Source organism: Heptranchias perlo, chromosome 26 (assembly GCF_035084215.1).
Source record: "Heptranchias perlo isolate sHepPer1 chromosome 26, sHepPer1.hap1, whole genome shotgun sequence".
Lineage (NCBI taxonomy): Eukaryota > Metazoa > Chordata > Chondrichthyes > Hexanchiformes > Hexanchidae > Heptranchias > Heptranchias perlo.
The window spans coordinates 37,043,283-37,061,374 of record NC_090350.1 but is presented as its reverse complement, the minus strand read 5'-3'; the positions used below and the strand labels follow the sequence as shown (position 1 = coordinate 37,061,374).

General features: G+C 40.4%; 1 protein-coding gene across 1 annotated transcript; it reads right to left on the bottom strand.

Moving 5' to 3' along the window:
* Positions 1–1,707: 1,707 nt before the first annotated feature.
* LOC137342697 (transmembrane protein 200A-like) lies at positions 1,708–17,840 on the bottom strand. The gene is made up of 2 exons (XM_068006807.1): positions 17,373–17,840; positions 1,708–5,195 (listed from the first exon to the last, which is right to left on the bottom strand). The coding sequence occupies exon 2, from the start codon at positions 5,174–5,176 to the stop codon at positions 3,845–3,847; it is 1,332 nt and encodes a 443-aa protein (XP_067862908.1). The 5' UTR covers positions 5,177–5,195; positions 17,373–17,840; the 3' UTR covers positions 1,708–3,844.
* Between the last annotated feature and the right edge of the window lie 252 nt (positions 17,841–18,092).

Genomic DNA, 18,092 nt, shown 5'->3' with positions numbered 1-18,092 from the left:
TTGGACCACAGGATATGAATTGAAATGAATTAAAATTAATTTAAAACAGATCTCAAGAAGAACTTATTTACACAGAGGGATAATTACTTGTAGAATACAGAGTAATAGAAGCAAAAAATATTTTTCAAAATACAGTTGGGTGTAACAACTGGAGCATTGGGATAATAGAGAAGTGAGCTTCAGTGGACAAATGGTCTTTTCTAACCTTTATTAGTGACTAATCTTATGTGTGTTCTTTGTTTCCAACCCCCTATTCCACCATGTACCATTTTACAAGCCAAGGAGGCTGTCAAGTAACTTGCTCCTGGGCCTCTGCCACTTCATGTTCACCCACATGCAGACGCATGGGAATAATCTGTGTCGATTCACCTTCAGATTTTTCTCCCTCCAAGTTGAGGAGGCTTCTGACCTTTGCTGGGTGCTTCCTCTTTACAAGGTTAGCTGAGATGACAGCTTACAATGAGCGGGGTGTCCATTCCCAACTCTGGTTGGCTGGGCCAGTCCAAGATTCCTGTATTTTAAGCTGGACTCCAGGGTTTGCATTGCCACTTTAACAAAAATAACAGCGATGTGTCATTATGGCCAGATTCCAAAAAGAACAGGCTGTTCTAAACTCATGTGTGGGATCAACTATACATGTCATCCCAAATTGCTTAAGTCAGCCTTGCTGAGTCAGAAATTCCTATAGGACTGAGCAGTTTCATCAAACCTGCTGCAAATAACTGGATGAATTAGGATATGACAGGTTTTCACCTGCAATGATCAAAAATGAAATCATGGCCCTGAAACTCCACAGGACCACTTTTCCAGCATGAGAGCTGGGGAACGCCCAGCAGGAACCTCTGCCGAAGCCGGGGGAAGGAGAAGAGGTCCCTAATTAACATAGTAGTGGGTGCCCGTGCAACTATGGGTGTATCTTGGGTGCTGAGAGGGACAGAAAATATGGCCTTGGTCAGATGCAATAAGAGAAATGCCAATGCCTCCAGCCTATAAGTTTTTCATCTGGCCTCTGGCCCTCTGTCCGGCAGGTTTACACTGAGAGTGCAGCCAAAAATCCAGCCGATTTTCAGGGCCTTTATATTTAAAGCAAGTGATTTGGAATAGTGCCATATTCCACAAGAAGTCTCTATACTTAATGCATGCAGTTCTAATTTGCTAAGTGCCACAATTTTGCATCAAAAGTCTTAAAGGGAGTGAAAATGTTGACCAGGTCTGAGTGATAACAAATCAGTTACTGCAATACATCACTTGCCTCGAGTTTTATTAGATACTCAGAACAAAAGTAATGTTAATAAATAAAAAAGGTGACAAATATTCAGGCCTGCTACCTACTGTCAGCTTTTCTGAGTATCATTTAACAACAGCAGATTTAAAAGCTGACAGAAGGTTGGAGTGATGCACATCTGTAACTAGATATGTAACTAGAATGTAATCATTTCTCACTCTCAGTACAGAAGTTCTCTTTTTTAAATACAATAGCTGAAAACATAAACATAAAACATATTTTTCCTGTCCTTTACACTTTCAGTACCCAGTACTCTGGGCCCAAACAATTATTCAGTCTGACAATAATTTGGTCTCAGCAGGACAGGGAGGAGGAGATATCAGGATTGATTCAATTGTTCACGTGTTGAGTAAAACTGCTGGAATTTTTTTTTAAAAGATGGATGTTTTTGAACTGTCCAGACTGCAATAAATAACAAGAGATTGAGTAGTGGTAATTTACCTAGAAGGACTTTACTTGATTGGATACAAGATGAGACAATTTTCCAGTACATTACAGAAGGATATTATGCATTGTTCCAAATATTAGTATGTGATCGGTTGAAAGATATAATCAATTTTCAGTTGAGTAAATGGCTATACACCATCATAATGCAATCATTTTACTCAACTATAGGCTAAAGGGAATAAGGTTATATAAACAATACTTGAAGGAGCACTGAAAGATATGGAATTAAAATATATAATTCTTTAAGGTGTGCTCAAATAACAATGACAACTCACAACAAGAGTTGACATTTAGTCTTTTGCCAATTTGGCAAGCAAGTCCACAATGCAACCACCAATATGTAAATAAAGAACTACTTCCCTTTAAGCTAAAGAACATTTTATGGTTAAAGTTTTTTTTTGCAGAATGCATCAGTTTAGATGCTGGATTTGTAATCCTCGCGTCGTGACATCACATCCCAGTACAGGGGGACCTTAGACAAGTTCTGACACACTTTTGAACAGGACTTCTATGTAGGACATTCTGTCATAAGTGGGAGTCCTACCATCTCTGGAAAGAACATTAACCCATCTGTCTCATTTCAGTTAACTATCCAAATTCTAGACAAGCTGCAAATAGTATTAATGCCAAGGACCACTGAGGAGCCTGTGATCTATTTGCCCATCCAGCTGAAGGACATGACAGGGAAGCAAAACATAAATGAACATGAGTTTTCATTAGTGCTAGAGCAATATTCAGGCACTTTTGTTCCTGGAACAACAATTTGTATTTATCTAGTGCCTTCAAAGTGGTAAAATATCCCAACTAGTAGGAGGAGAATAAGCGGAGGTAACCAATGGCATGGTCCAAGAGATAGGTTTTAAGGAGGTTTTAGAAAGATGGTAAGGAAGAGTTGTTTAGGAAAAAAGAGTTCCAGATTGTGGGGCCAAGACAGCTGAAGGTTCTGCCATCAAAGATGGAACAAAGGAAGGGGGCTGCTGAGGAAGCCGGGATCCGAAGAGCAGAGGGCACACGCTGGCACATAGTGCTGCAGGAAGTTACAAAGATAGGAAGGGACAAGGCTGCAGATGACTTTGTAAATGAGGATGAGGATTTAAAATTCAATGTGTTGGGGTATGAGGAGCCAATCGATGAAAAGGGTAATAAAGGAGCAGGACTTGGTGTGAGAAAGGATGTGGGTGCAGAGTGTTGGACTACTTGAAGTCTTTGTAGGATGGAGTTCAGGAGGCCATTGAGGAGAATGTTAATCAAGTTTGGAGGTGACCGGCAGAAATGAGACTTTCAGTGTTGATGGAGATGAGGTAAGGGCATAAACAGACAATATAGTAGAGGTGGAAATAAGTGATCTTAGTAGTGGATAGAATGTAGGAGGCTGAAGGTCAGTTCAGGGTAAAATCGGACACTGAGGTCATTCACAGTTTGGTTCCGGCTGAGTGAGCAGTTGGGGAGGGGCAACAAATTTGGGGGCTAAGGTATGGTGTCTTTGAGAGGAGTCAAATAGTATGGCTTCAGTCTTGCCAATGTTGAGTCGGAGAAAGTTCTTACTTATTCATGACCTGATCTTGGATCAGTCGTTAGAACGCATTGTCGTGTTTGAAAAGTCAAACTGGGTGGCATAGAGGCAAGTCTTGTCAGCATACGTATGGGAGCTGACCCCATGCGTATAGAAACGTTACCAAGAGGCAGCATTTGGACTAAGAAAAGGAGGGAAAAAATCCACTGACTATATCGGGACAAATACGAGTGTAGGAAAACTTTTATTCAGTTGAGCAATAGGTAGTAGAGTTGTTTTCCTAGGAAATCTTTCAGAATCATTTAGACCCCTCCATCAGGTCAGAAATGGATTCTGGCTGTGTGAGGGACTGACACCGTTTGCTACAGTTGCTTACCTGAACCCCAAAGTTTGTGGAGATAAACCGCCATCTTATAGTCAATTAAATATAAGGTGGTCTAATGGCTACAACCACCAATACAGGGGTGTTATTTTTGCAAATAATTTCCTCTCAGCTAACAATATTTTCAATTGTCCCTAACCAAAGGTTTTACAGAAACGGCTACCTGGATAAATATTTTATAATCACATTACATTTCTAATCTTGCTTCCAATTTTCCTCATTCCTTTGGAGTGTTGTGCTCCTGAATATTCTGTTCTTCACTTACATACTCCCGTTCAATCTGTTCAAGTAATCTATCCACAGAGTCTTCTCTGTTTTCCAGTTTCAGATACTTTTTTATATAACTGCAATCCAAACGTGGCAAGCTCCTGTGTTTTCTGTCTCCTTTCTGTGCACTGAACTTACTTGCATCCTTCCCAAGATCAAATGACTTGGAGTAACCACATGTTGTGTGAAGCTGCATGTCTGAACCATACACTTTCCTGGTGATGCCCGGAGACAACAACTTTCCAATAAACCTGGTGGAAAATGATTTGCTGGGCAAGGAATAGTCCATGTCCACAACCCTAGTAGCATCATCAGCGCTGCGAATGCTGCTAGACCGAATGTATCCGTGGTTCTGTAGCTGGCTTAAGTCTTCAGTAGAAACCATGACCACTGTCTGGTCCAGTTCGATGTCTTCCACCACAGCAGTAATATCAGGAGTGTCAATGATACAGTTGTTGAGTTTAATAACAGGTAATACCACTGACATGGAAGTTGAGGAGTCAACGCCACAGTTCAAAGAGACATTGAGGTTTCTTTCGCTGGAATTGCAAGAGTCGGACTGCACACTATGAAGAGAGATGGATGGGGAAGGCCTTTTGTGATGCAGCAGCTGGGCAGTCATTTTATGTTTAGCAGATATGTGACAATCTGCCCATTTATCTGTACTTTGAGAGCTTGAGTGACCATGTGTTGCAGTGCAGGCTTTTTCAATAGCACAGCACTGTTCTAAACATCTAAAATTGGTATCTGTGGAGGATGGACTGCAACCATGGTGAATCTGTTTTGGTTCTTTATTCTCTCCATTACAAGCTTGACCAGCCATAGAATAAATATTTCTCTGTGCTAAAAGTTTTGTTTCCCTATCCCGGTTTTCATATAACACTGTGTTTGCACAGATGAATATAAACAATCCAATGCCCATAATCAATGGTCCAATCAACTTCAATTTCTCATTCTTCAGCACTGGTTGAGATTGAAGCTTTACCCTGACATGTTCACTCGATTGATTAGAGTTTGTTCCTTGGTGATTCACTGACACCTGAGAATTGTGCTTATGTGGCCAATAGCCAACAACTGCTACAGCAATCCCCACAATGACAATAAACAGCCCTAATATAATAAAAAGCCCAGATGGAGAGCGCATCTTGATTTTTCCTTTGGCACCTTTATCGTCTTTGGATATGCATTTTGGCCTTAGTGCTTTAGGAGGCGAGGGTGCACCTGATTGGGAACTGAAGCTTTCGTGGCTTTTTATAGATGGGTCTTCTCCTGTGGTCATCATGTTGGTGATTTTTGTTTCACTAAAATAAAGGGGGAAAAGTTACTTTAAAAAGAGAAACTTGACCGCCTTGAGAGACAAGCACACATATTTACAAGAAAAAACATTTCTTTCCCTTTCAGAACTTTTGCTTTTAAGATGAAAATGAGATCATTATTTCTTATACATGGCAGAGTTTACAATCTTAAAATGCTCCTTTGTGCCAACCACGAAACTGGGAACAAACATTGGAATACAACTGGTAGATGAGAAACATTAATCATGAAGAAGCAAGCTAAAAGTTATCTTAAGAATAAAATAACTGTCAAATGTGACTTTTAGTGAAAGAGAAAATGGGGGGGAATGTAACAGAAAAATGAAGATGTAACAGAATGAAAATGATCCAAAGGAGTGGGCTCAGAAAAGTATTTGCAATATTTTAGTAAAGATTGGAAAATGTCACAAAAAACATTTTATTCAAAACAACTCCAGTGACTGACACAACTTTGTAATTGGCCTTGAGCTGATGGCCTTTCAGATGCTACAAAATACAGAGTATTTTTTTATTCCTACACGTGTACTAATACTAAAACCCTATGTCTGTCTAGGCGTCTCTACATTAAAAACACATGAACCAACAATTATATTAAATGGCTTTGTTGCAATTTTTTTAAAAACTGAACAATGTACAAACAGCTTTGGGTGAGATTCTCAAAATACCTTCTGGAAATGGTTGCTAGTGGTTACCCTTCTGTATTTATTTGGAAAAGTATTTTCACTGTATTTTAAAACCAAAATTCAGAGTATGTTAGACAGTCGCTTTATCATTGATCGAGCCACCCAACTGCAAGGGGGAAATAATTGAATCAAGATCAAAAAAGTTAAAGAACAGTTTTCATAACAATACTGAAGCCAAAATAATCATTAATAATGACTGCAATTAGTTATTATCGGGAGGGGAGGGGTTGGAGAAATGATTGCAGATGTGTTTGTGAGTCCAGCAGCAGAACTTTGTGTCCTAGAAAAAGTCCTTGGAATAAAAACCCACTCTTGTTACTAAATTAGAAACAACAATCTTAGAGGTTTCTGGGCAAATATTCTGCTTCTGTGCTGCCAGTGCATGTAACAATTTCACAAGGTGCACTTCCAGAGTGAGCCAGGGATGTAGAAGCAAAATTTTTCTCCCACTCAGCTTCTTCTCCGAGGACAGAAAAAACTTGCATTCACACATATCTCTCAGGAAAATCCCAAAACACTTTACTTACAGTGGATTGCTTTGAAGTGCAGCCACTATTGTGTAGGTGAATATGACAGCCATTTTGAGCAAAGCAATGCCCAACAAATAGCAATGAGTCGAATGTCCAATTAATCTTGGTCAAGCCTACTGACACTAAAATGGATTGTCTCAAAGCTGCTTCTTTATCGACTAATTTTAAAGGTACAATTAAAGGCAATCTAGTGGAGATGGTCAGTGTTTGTGTAATTTTACACCAACAATAAATCAACTCCTTCAGGAGAAAGGAGAAGGGTGGGGGGGGGGAGCAAATTAGCAGAGATAAGATGGGAAAAATAAAACTGGCAGTATCTAAAAGAATGAGTTATAAAAGGGAGGGAGGGAAGAAAGAGAGAGAGAGAAAGAACAGACCTGCACTGAAAGGACAGGGGAATTCTATATCATAACCTGAACATATTTCTATAATGACCAGAACTTAACCTCTATATAAGGTAAAGTGATGGAAACCACTCTATGGAGTAAGTCAGAGCACAGCAACCTAATAAGAAATAGCCATTGTGTTTAAAAGGGCAAGATCATGTCTGACAAGCCTTTTTGACTTCTTTGATGACGTTGGAAAAGGTAAACCAGAATGTGGCTTTAGAATAAGCCAGGCTAATAGGACCGGAGATCAGAAACATAAATTAATGACACATAAGTTTAACTAAGATAAGAAAGAACTTACATTTATATAGCACCATATCACATCTTCGAGATGTCCCAAAGTGCTTCAGATAAAATGAATTAGAAGTGCAGTTGCTGTTGTTATGTGGGTAAACACAGCAGCCATTTTGCACAGCGCATGGTCCCAGCAACACGGGATGAATGACCGGTTAATCTGTTTTGGTAGTGTTGATTGGGGGAGGAGATATTGGAAAGAACCTCTTCACGCAAAGGCTGATTAAACAGTTTGTTAGCAGAGCAGTAGAGATACGAGCCCCAAAAATTACAATCCTTCTTGGGGAAGAATTCAGACATAGGGACAGTGGTAATGTGGTAATGACCCCCACCCCAGGATTTGGGACAGGGTCATAGTGAGACCAAAGCTACAGGCGGAAGTTCCACCCTGCCACACTCCTTGTGGTACAAGATGCTGCCCCACAGGCTGTACGGGGCATTCAAATCAATTGGATGCTACACTAGGAGAGTTGTGATGCTTGAGGGATAAGGTTTCAAGAACTAGGTGGCCTGTATTAACCTTGGCTTTTGTTATGTTCTTCCAGATAAAATACATCAAACAATTCCACAAAAAGGTTACAGCTGCACTTATTGACCGAATGAATCTTTCATTTACTTTTAAGTTATGTCAAGAGACAGCCTGATACGAGACATCATGCTGGGTGCCAAATGAATCAATTTAGCAATGAAGCAATCCTACCTCAAGATCAGTAATTTATTCAACAAATTCATGTTTTTTTGCAAGTGTTTTCAAATTCTAATCCTCCAGATATTAAACTGGCCAACATTTCTCAATTTGCAAATAGAACAGTAATTATCTATATTAATTATGGATAAACAACGTGGTGATGCTTTTTAATCTTGGACAGCTGGGCCCACTGTGATAGGAGTATAGAGCACAAAAGGACGAACATCATCTGTTAGATTAAAGTGTTCCACAGAAAATTAGAGCTTTACAAACCTAAAAGTTCATTTCACAGAGGTCAACAGATGGTGGGATACCATGTGCCATTTGCCAGCCACTCAACATAAAAACAAAACACTGTTTTCTTTTAAATATTAATAATGGTTTTCACTACATGGCAGATGGATTGGCTCTACTGAATGCAGTCAAAGGATGATCCTTTCAACGGTGGAATGTACATGTCTCCTTTTTAAAGAATTTATAATCTATTACAAGTATGAAAGCTATTGTCATACAATAGAAATGGGCAAGTGAGAAATCTTTCACACCATCAATGGCCATATAAAACAGATAATATTGAATCATTTTGTTTGATGTTCACTTCAAAACCCAAGTTATGCTGAGAGCAATATTAAATAGTCGTTTGAGAAGATTTGGTGCATGATGGAAAAAAGGTTAAGTTAATAATCTAAAAGGAAAATAATGCAAATTTTTGTTGCTTTACGTTTTATGAACTGAATCTTGTGCTGACTCAGATATTCTGATGTAAGATATCACCCTATTATTTAAATACTTCGTGTAGATTAAAAAATATTCTAAAAGTCTGGGACCAGGTGAAGGGAGTTATGGAAAAAATTGAGCAGGCTGTGTTTTGGACATGTGATCTTCCCACCCCTATTTTGCTATAAGTGCTCCTGTCATGCAATGCTTCAAGCCCAAGGGAGCATCTAATAGGGAAGTTTGTCCCATTATGGTGACCCCAGTAAGAAGATTACTAAAAGTAGGATTACTGTTAATTTTCAGGGACACACACTCTGGAAAAGCAGATTATTAAAAAGATACAGCCTCCATATCATGTTCTACACCAAATCCCACTTGCTTATCATCTCTGTCCTCGCTGAACTAGCTTCCCTTTCCACAAAACTGTACGTTTAAAATCCGTGCCCTTGCCTTTAAATCCCTCCATGGCCTCACCCCAACCTATCTCCACACCATCCTGTAGCCCAACATCCCCCCCACCCCACCCAACACTCTATTCCTCTTACTATGGCCTCATGTGCAGCCCCCCACCCCCACCCTCTCTTTGCCACGCCAATGACACCAGTACCTTCAGCTGCCTGGATTGTACTGTCTGGAATTCCTTCTCTAACCTCCCACCCCACCCCCACCCCCATCCCCCCAACCACTTCTCCCTCCTTCTTTGAAAACCTCCTCAAACCAATCTCTTCAACTAAGTTTTTGGTCACCTCCTAATCTCTCCTTTCCTGGCTGTTTCCCCATAAATCTTCTGTGCAACGTTTGGGATTTTTTTACATTAAAGGTGTTATATTGTTGCTGTTGATAAAGACCACTATGGGAACTCCTGTGAAACCACGGAAAGAGAAAATATTTCTATGAACACCTCAAATTGTAGTATCAATATGACAAATAAAACCTATGCTTTAATGCCAAAAACTTCTTGTGTGATACTCTTAATTTATCACCTCAAATTGTTCCTGCCACTAGTAACAAATCTGTAATCACTAGTACTTCACCCTATGATAGATAGCTCAAAATAACTTCTGAAGATACAAGCCAAATTTAGAAAAGCAAAATCTATAGTTACACTGCTGAGTGTTTTTCAGGCTTTAAATGGTTATAGTATTAAAATTTCACACATGCCAAACCATTATGTTTTACTGCATTCCTAGAAACACACTCAACAGTTTAAGTAAAATTAGCTCGCAATGACTATCTTTTTGACGTATATTAAAAATTGTCTGTGTGCACTTCCTATCAACTTTTTCCCTTATAAATTCCTATGTTCTCATTTAGAATGGAACCTGCCTATGTAATTAGACTCTCCTTTCAGTGGAGACACTGCAGTGTTACTAGTGGCAGAAGGATGCCATTATAGGAGGACAAGTTTTTTAGGTAGTTTCCATTATAAATGTGGACATAGAAGTTTAGAATGGAAATAGAAAATTAAGGACTGAATGTATGACTTTAAAAAGGGTGCAATTATCTTCAGCCCACTAACTCAACTTCAGCTGAAGACTACACACGGTCTTGACTCCCCGTGTGCAACACCATGACAGATCAACTCATAAGTAAAATATATAGTTATACTGTACCAATTTAATAGCCCTATTAGCTTTTGAAACCATGCAGTCCTGTTTTTATGACACAGGCACATACTAGCTCTACAATCATTAAACTATCATTGGGAAAAGGAATCTGTGTGTTTCACAATTCTTTTGCTGCTTACATCTATCAAGTCATCCCAACATCTACCACATGTTGCACTTGCATTATGTTAACTAAAACTATCTTGGAACACGTGTAAGTGGGTGTAACTGCGTCACAGCATGCCAGTAGCATCATCGTGCAAAATATTGTTTATAGAGGGTCAGAGGTTTGCTTTCTTGCGAGCAAACAGGAAACTGAGCTGTTTTTGTTTTGTTCCCTACAGAGTCAGGCATATGCTGAAAATCCTCCTGCACATTCCACAAGGTGTTATCATTTCAGTTGCTCTCGGTTACATAGCATGCATGCTGATACGTAGTTAACACCATAAAATAACTCCATTTCCTCCTTTTTCATATTAAGAAATACCACTGTCCTTTCTTGACCCTAATTCCACTTATAGTCAGAGTACTGGCTGGGAGGAAAAGAGGAAGAGAAACACATTAGGAGCCTTTTTGCTCCAGGTTAAGATACATGGAGATGGTACTTGAAGATGCCATCATAACCGCATAAACTGGCATCCATTTTCAACTAAGCTTTCTGGTCAGAGACATTAGCCCGGAATTTGCTCTGCGATCCTAACACCGTTATTTCAGGACAAATGGAAGAGCAACTTCCAGCGAGCGCACATGTGCAGTCAAATGCGGAAATCCAGAAGTTGCTCTACCAGATACTCTGCTCCTCCGTAAGCTTCGCGGGAAGGAAATCACGCACAGGTCCAGTGGCTGCAACAGCCAAATTTGCTCTCCTGCCCAGCTGGAAACAGTTTATTTCGTGCAACCAAAATTTTAATGGCGTGGTAAGTCTTAATGACTACCAAACATTCTGGCACTGAAAATTTACTTTTACAAGTGTGGAGTCTCATTCTTTCAAAATTTAATTGTTGTTGGACATTTAAAAGAAAATTTTTTTTTTTACTTTTTCTTTCTGTCACTTTTATCTGTCTTTTAATTCAATATTTCTTACCCTCTTTTTATTTCACTTTCTGTAACTGATTTTACATTAAATTTACTAACCTAGCTAACACTTCCTGGTTCTGTGCCTGCGCGGCTTGTTAACGATGCTTCAATCTGATTGGTTAAGGGGATACACAGTTCCTTGCTCCGCTCTCACAGCTCACAGATGCCCAAGAGAGGACACTGCACTTTTTTCAGCTCCCCATTGCAGGAAGTTGGCACCCAAAAGCCAGTGGATAGTTTGTGGGTAAGTTTAAATCTAACGAGCAGTGGACGCCGTTCATTCGCTGCTCAGCGCAAAGCCTGGGCCATTATTTATCCGTCTGTTCAGCTTGATGTCGTCCACAGATATGATAAACAATTTATTTGATTTTATTTCATTTTTGAAGGGAAAAAGTGGGATCATTTAAATTTTTATTTTGGAAGAAGTGAATTTTATGCTCACTGAAACACGGAATTGCAGTGATGCAGAATGGAATATTTTCCATGTTTTGCGCCTAGTTCACTCACAACTTTGGTGCAGAACAGGTTAGAACCTTCTGCTCTGCCCCGACCTCAGAACGGCAGCTCTTCCTGCACTAGCGTGAATGCTGTTTTTCACATTAACTATCTTTGTGGTCTTTGTGAGCAATATCATTCATTTAGTACCAATTATAGACTGTTCTTTGACCAAGCTTTTGATCACATGTCCTGATATCTCCCTATGGGGAGGAATTTTTGAAATGTGTTCAGAACTTTCTTGACCAGTACGTTTCTGGCCCAATGAGGAAGGAGGCATTGATGGATTTCGTTCTGGGGAATGAGGCAGCCCAAGTGGAGCAAGTGTCAGTGGGGGAACATTTAGGGAACAGCGATCATAGTATCATAAGGTTTAGAATAACTATGGAAAAGGACATGGACCACTCTAAAGTAAAAATACTCAATTGGAGGAGGGCCAATTTCAGTGGGTTGAGAACTGATCTGGCCCGGGTAAATTGGAATCAAAGATTGGCAGGCAAAACTATGATTGAACAATGGGCGGCCTTTAAGGAGGAGATGGTTCGGATACAGTCTAGGTACATTCCCACAAGGGAGAAAGGTAGGACAATTAAAGCCAGAGCTCCCTGGAAGACAAAAGAAATCGAGAGTAAGGTGAAGCAGAAAAAAGGGCCATATGACAGATGTCAGGTTGATAACACAAGTGAGAACCAGGCTGAATATAGAAAGTTCAGAGGGGAAGCGAAAAAGGAAATAAGAGGGGCAAAGATAGAGTGTGAGAATAGACTGGCGGCTAACATAAAAGGGAATCCAAAAGTCTTCTATAGGCATGTAAACAGTAAACGGGCAGTAAGAGGAGGGGTGGGGCCGATCAGGGACCAAAAAGGAGATCTACTCATGGAGGCAGAGGGCATGGCCGAGGTACTAAATGAGTACTTTGCATCTGTCTTTACCAAGGAAGAAGATGCTGTCAGACTCTCAGTAAAGGAAGATGAAGTTCAGATACAGGATGGGCTAATAATTGATAAAGAGGAGGTACTTGAAAGTCTAGCTGTACTTAAAGGAAATAAGTCACCCGGTCTGGATGGGATGCTTCCTAGGTTGCTGAGGGAAGTAAGGGCGGAAATTGCGGTGGTACTGGCCATAATCTTCCAAACATCCTTAGATACGGGGGTGGTACCAGAGGACTGGAGAATTGCAAATGTCACACCCTTGTTCAAAAAAGGGTGTAAGGATAAACCCAGCAACTACAGGCCAGTCAGTTTTACCTCGGTGGTGGGGAAACTTTTAGATACAATAATCCGGGACAGAATTAGCAGTCACTTGGACAAGTGTGGATTGATTAGGGAAAGCCAGCACAGATTTGTTAAAGACAAATCGTGTTTAACTAACTTGAGAGTTTTTTGATGAGGTAACAGAGAGGGTCGATGAGGGCAATACGGTTGATGTGTGCATATGGACTTTCAAAAGGCGTTTGATAAAGTGCCGCATAATAAGCTTGTCATCAAGATTGAAGCCCATGGAATAAAGAGGGCAGTAGCAACATGGATACAAAATTGGCTAAGTAACAGGAAGCGGAGAGTAATGGTGAATGGTTGTTTTTCGGACTGGAGGGAGGTGTACAGTGGTGTTCCCCAGGGGTCGGTACTAGGACCACTGCTTTTCTTGATATATATTAACGACTTGGACTTGGGTGTACAGGGCACAATTTCCAAATTTGCAGATGACACAAAACTTGGAAGGGTAGTAAACACTGAGAAGGATAGTGATAGACTTCAAGAGGACATAGACAGGCTGGTGGAATGGGTGGACACGTGGCAGATGAAATTTAACGCAGAAAAATACAAAGTGATACATTTCGGTAGGAAGAACAAGGAGAAGCAATATAAACTAAAGGGTACAATTCTAAAAGGGGTACAGGAACAGAGAGATCTGGGGGTATATGTGCACAAATCGTTGAAAGTGGCAGGGCAGGTTGAGAAAACGGTTAAAAAAGCATACGGGATCCTGGGTTTTATAAATAGAGACATAGGGGATGATTTTAAACCCCAAAAACGGGTGGGTTGGGGGCGGGTGGGAGTTGACAATAGTTGTTCTTTTGGTGGCATCCGCAAAATTTTTGGACTCGGCTTTCCCAGTGGGAAGCCTGTACTTTAACGCGCCGACGTTAAACCCAGAAATAAAGCCGGGTTGCGGTCGCGCCCCAAAAAACAACTATTTTTAACCCCCACCTGCCACCAACCCACCCGTTTTTGGGGTTTAAAATCACCCCCATACAGTACAAAAGCAAGGAAGTCATGGTGAACCTTTATAAAACACTGGTTTGACCACAACTGGAGTATTGTGTCCAGTTCTGCACACCGCACTTTAGGAAAGATGTGAAGGCCTTAGAGAGGGTGCAGAAAAGATTTACTTAAATGGTTCCAGGGATGAGGGACTTTAGTTACTTAGATAGTCTGGAGAAGCTGGGGTTGTTCTCCTTGGAACAGAGAATGTCGAGAGGAGATTTGATAGAGGTGTTCAAAATCATGAAGGTTCCAGACAGAATAGATAGAGAGAAACTGTTCTCATTGGCGTAAGGGTCAAGAACCGGAGGTCATAGATTTAAGGTGATTGGCAAAAGAACCAAAGATGACATGAGAAAAAACTTTTTTAAGCAGCGAGTGGTTAGAATCTGGAATGCACTGCCCGAGGGGGCTTGTGGAGGCAGATACAATCATAGCCTTCAAAAGGGAACTGGATAAGTGCTTAATAGCAAAAAATTTGCAGGGTTACGGGGCCAGGGCGGGGGAGCGGGGCTAGCTGGATTGCTCTTGCATATAGCCGGTACGGACTCAATGGGCCAAATGGCCTCCTTCCATGCTGTAACTTTTCTATGATTCTATGTGGCTCGGTGGCAAATTTTGTTTGATAATCGCTCCTGTGAGGTATCTTGGTACCATGTTAAAGGCGCTATATAAATGCAAGTTGTTGTTGTTCAGAGCTGCAAACTTGTATGCACTAGGAATTGGATAAAGATTGCCCAAGCTCACTTCACTTAAGGCAATTTGCCAACCGAGCAAGGAGAATGTTATTCCGTCAGCCTTATCCAAATTGTAATGATACAGCTGTGTTGCACCTACCAGATTTACAGTGGTGCCAAGTTATCAGTACTGAATTATACTTTGTACTCTACACTGGTCTTAAATTGGGAACAGCAGAGAAGTGCGTGTGTGTCTGTTCACCACTAATGCCAGTGAAACAATTTAGGTAAAGATCTAACAGGACAATCTGACATTGAAACTTTAAAGTTAATGCAGTAGACCATCCAAGAGCTATTTAAATTTTAAGTTTACATAAAAGTTGCCTTTGCAATGATTGCAGTTATACTGTAGCCAATGTGCAGCCTGGTCTCAAATTTGACACCGAGTCATGAACTCACACTAGTTCAGTTGGAGTAACATTACACATTTTGTGTCGGTAACAAAGCAATTTCAGCTTCACAGTGATGGACAACGTGCAGTCTAAATGTCCTATAACACAGGCACTAGATGTGAAAAGACAGTATGTAAATCCACTGTGCCATTTCTGTTGATTTCAGATATTTTCACTGTACATTACGTATTGCAATTGTAGAGGAGGCTGAGCAGAATTATATACAATGTGGAGCTCATTGTGGAAAATTTTGTGAAACTGACAAAACTTTATTTTTATATAAAACTATACAAAAAAAATCAGAATTTAAAAAATACACATGAATCTTGTGCGACTTTTTAAAATTAAGAAAAATAGGTAAGGGGCCAAAGCCCATAGCCTGGGACACAGGAACAGGAGTAGGTCATTCAGACCCTCAAGCCTCTTCCACCAATCAATTAGATCATGACTGATCTGTACCTCAACTCCATTTACCCGCCTTTATTCCATATCCCTGGATACCCTTACCCAACAAAAATCTATTGATCTCAGTCTTGAAAATTTCAATTGACCCTTCATCCACAGTCTTTTGGGGAGCGAGTTCCAGATTTCCACTACCCTTTATATCAAAAAAAGTGCTTCCTGATTTCACTCCTAAATGGTCTAGCTCTAATTTTGAGATTGCGCCCTCTTGTTCTGCATTCTCCCACCAGGGGAAATAAATAGTTTGTCTGCATCTACCCTATCAAATCCCTTTATCATTTTAAAAACCTCGATCAGATCACCCCTCAACCTTCTAAACTCAACGGAATACAAGCCAAGTTTATGTAACCCGTACTCATAATTTAGCCCTTTAAGCCCCAGTATCTGTCTTGTGAATCTGCACTGTACTCCCTCTAAAGCCAATATAACTTTCCTGAGGTTTAGTGCCCAAAACTGAATGCAGTACTCCAGACTGGGTCTGACCAAAGGCACTCCCCTAGTCACCATGCTAGTGACCTCCTCAAAAAAATTCAAATAGATTAATCTCGCATGACCTACCCTTCACAAATCCATGCTGGCTCTCTTTGATCAGCTGATACTTGTCGAAGTGCTCAGTCACTCTGTCTTTGATGATAGAATCCAGTAACTTCCGCACAATTGATGTTAGACTGACAGGTCTGTCGTTATCTGGTTTCTCCCTCCCTCCGTCCCTTCTTAAATAACGGAGTGACATTTGTAATTTTCCAATCCAAAAGGCACTATTCCTGAATCTAGAGAGCTTTGGAAAATTATGAGCAATGCATCTGCAACTTTCTCACCTATTTCTTTTAATACCCTGGGGTGGAAACCATCAAGTCCTGGAGATTTGTCTATCTTAAGTCCCATTATTTTCTCCATTGCTTTTTGTTTACTTTTATTAAATCCACTAAGTTCCTCCCCGTGACTTATTTTTAGGTTCCCTTGTTCCCTGTTATTTTTTGGGCTCACGTTCCCTTTTACCACTCTCTTTCTCATAATATACAGTATTTATAAAAAGGACAGCGTCAAAGCTGAACAGAGTAGAAAGAAGATCGCAAATAGTGGTTAGGCAACATGAAGGTTGGGTTTTAGAAGCCTGAGATTGTAGTGGAAGGGAAGACTGAGGGAGGCAAGGAATTCCACAATTTGACATCTTGATAAAAGAATGAGTTAGGTAGGGTGGGAAGAGGTTGCAGTGATTCTTGATTGCAGTGCAGTACACCGAAGATGTGGGGAGGAGGAAGAGCATTTAAGATGGCACATTTGGAGCTTCAGCAGTGAGAGGAAAGTTCTGACCTTTACTCACAGTAAAATTGATAAAATAAAGACAAGAAAGGTTATGATAAAGTGAGGTTGAAGGTTTGAGATGAGAGAAGAGCCAGGCCACAAATTGGCCCTACATGAGATAAAACAATAAAAATGCTTGTATTAGGTACCACATTAAGATGTAATGAAAGGAGTTTAGTTACAATAATGATTTTTATTTTTCTTTCAATTTCGGAATTCAATTTAGGACAATGAGGCTGACTTTCCAAACAGTGAACGCAGGAATTAAACAATTCAAGTCTAAATTACGCCATTGATGCAGGTTTAAGATTTTGGTTCCCGTACTCTAACCTTAGTTAAGTTGTTCTAAATTAAAATGCAATCTTAAACTTTCCATCGGCAACGCTGAGCAGCAATAAAAAGCTCGGTCATTGTGTTTCAGAGGTTATGTATTCGTTATCTTCATCACATTTCGCTTTTACTGTCTGGGGTGACACTTTATTCATATTACTGCAAAACAAACTGAATAGGATGAGGAACTCTTACCTTCTCTCTTAATGAATTTATTTTCTCAGTCCCTCATTCCTCCCAGGATCGACGCTGATTTCTGCTGAGCATTTCCTTGGCCATCGTTTGCAGAGCTTCCCACCCCCTGCCCCTATCGCGGTTGGTAACATTTATAAATTATTCCTCGTGTTTATAGACGCACATCAGAGGCTTGTACTGTTTATTCTTTGAACGCTTCTACACAAAAGAAAAAGTGACATGGGTCTCTGGCGAGGGAAACTGACTCGACAGGAAACTGACAGACAGGCGTACTGTCAATCACAAAGTGGGCGCAACTAGGCACCGGACAATGAAGGGTCCTGGGGGTTGCAATTGCCGCTGGTGCATCGATTTTTCCTTTGCTCCTTCCTTCCTTTCTTTCTTTGCTTTCTGTAGCCCACATGCGTGTTTTTAATTCAAGCTTTTAGCTGGGCGTCAACATTTCCCAAGTTTCGCTCTTCGCGTTTGTAAGTAACGCCGTCACTAAGTAAATTATCCTTTTGCAGTACATTCCTGCTTAGCACATTCCTTCGTCATTCTTCACTACTGTGTATTTTTTTTTGGCCGAGTCTTGCAGCGTTGGCGTATTATTTCTGCAAACTCGCATATCCAATAAAGTCTTTGATTTTTTTTACCCCCATTTGGGATCGGTGTATATCCATTCTGTCTTAAGCTGCTTGCTGTACACATTTTGTAGCTTTATTTCCTATTTTTTTAATT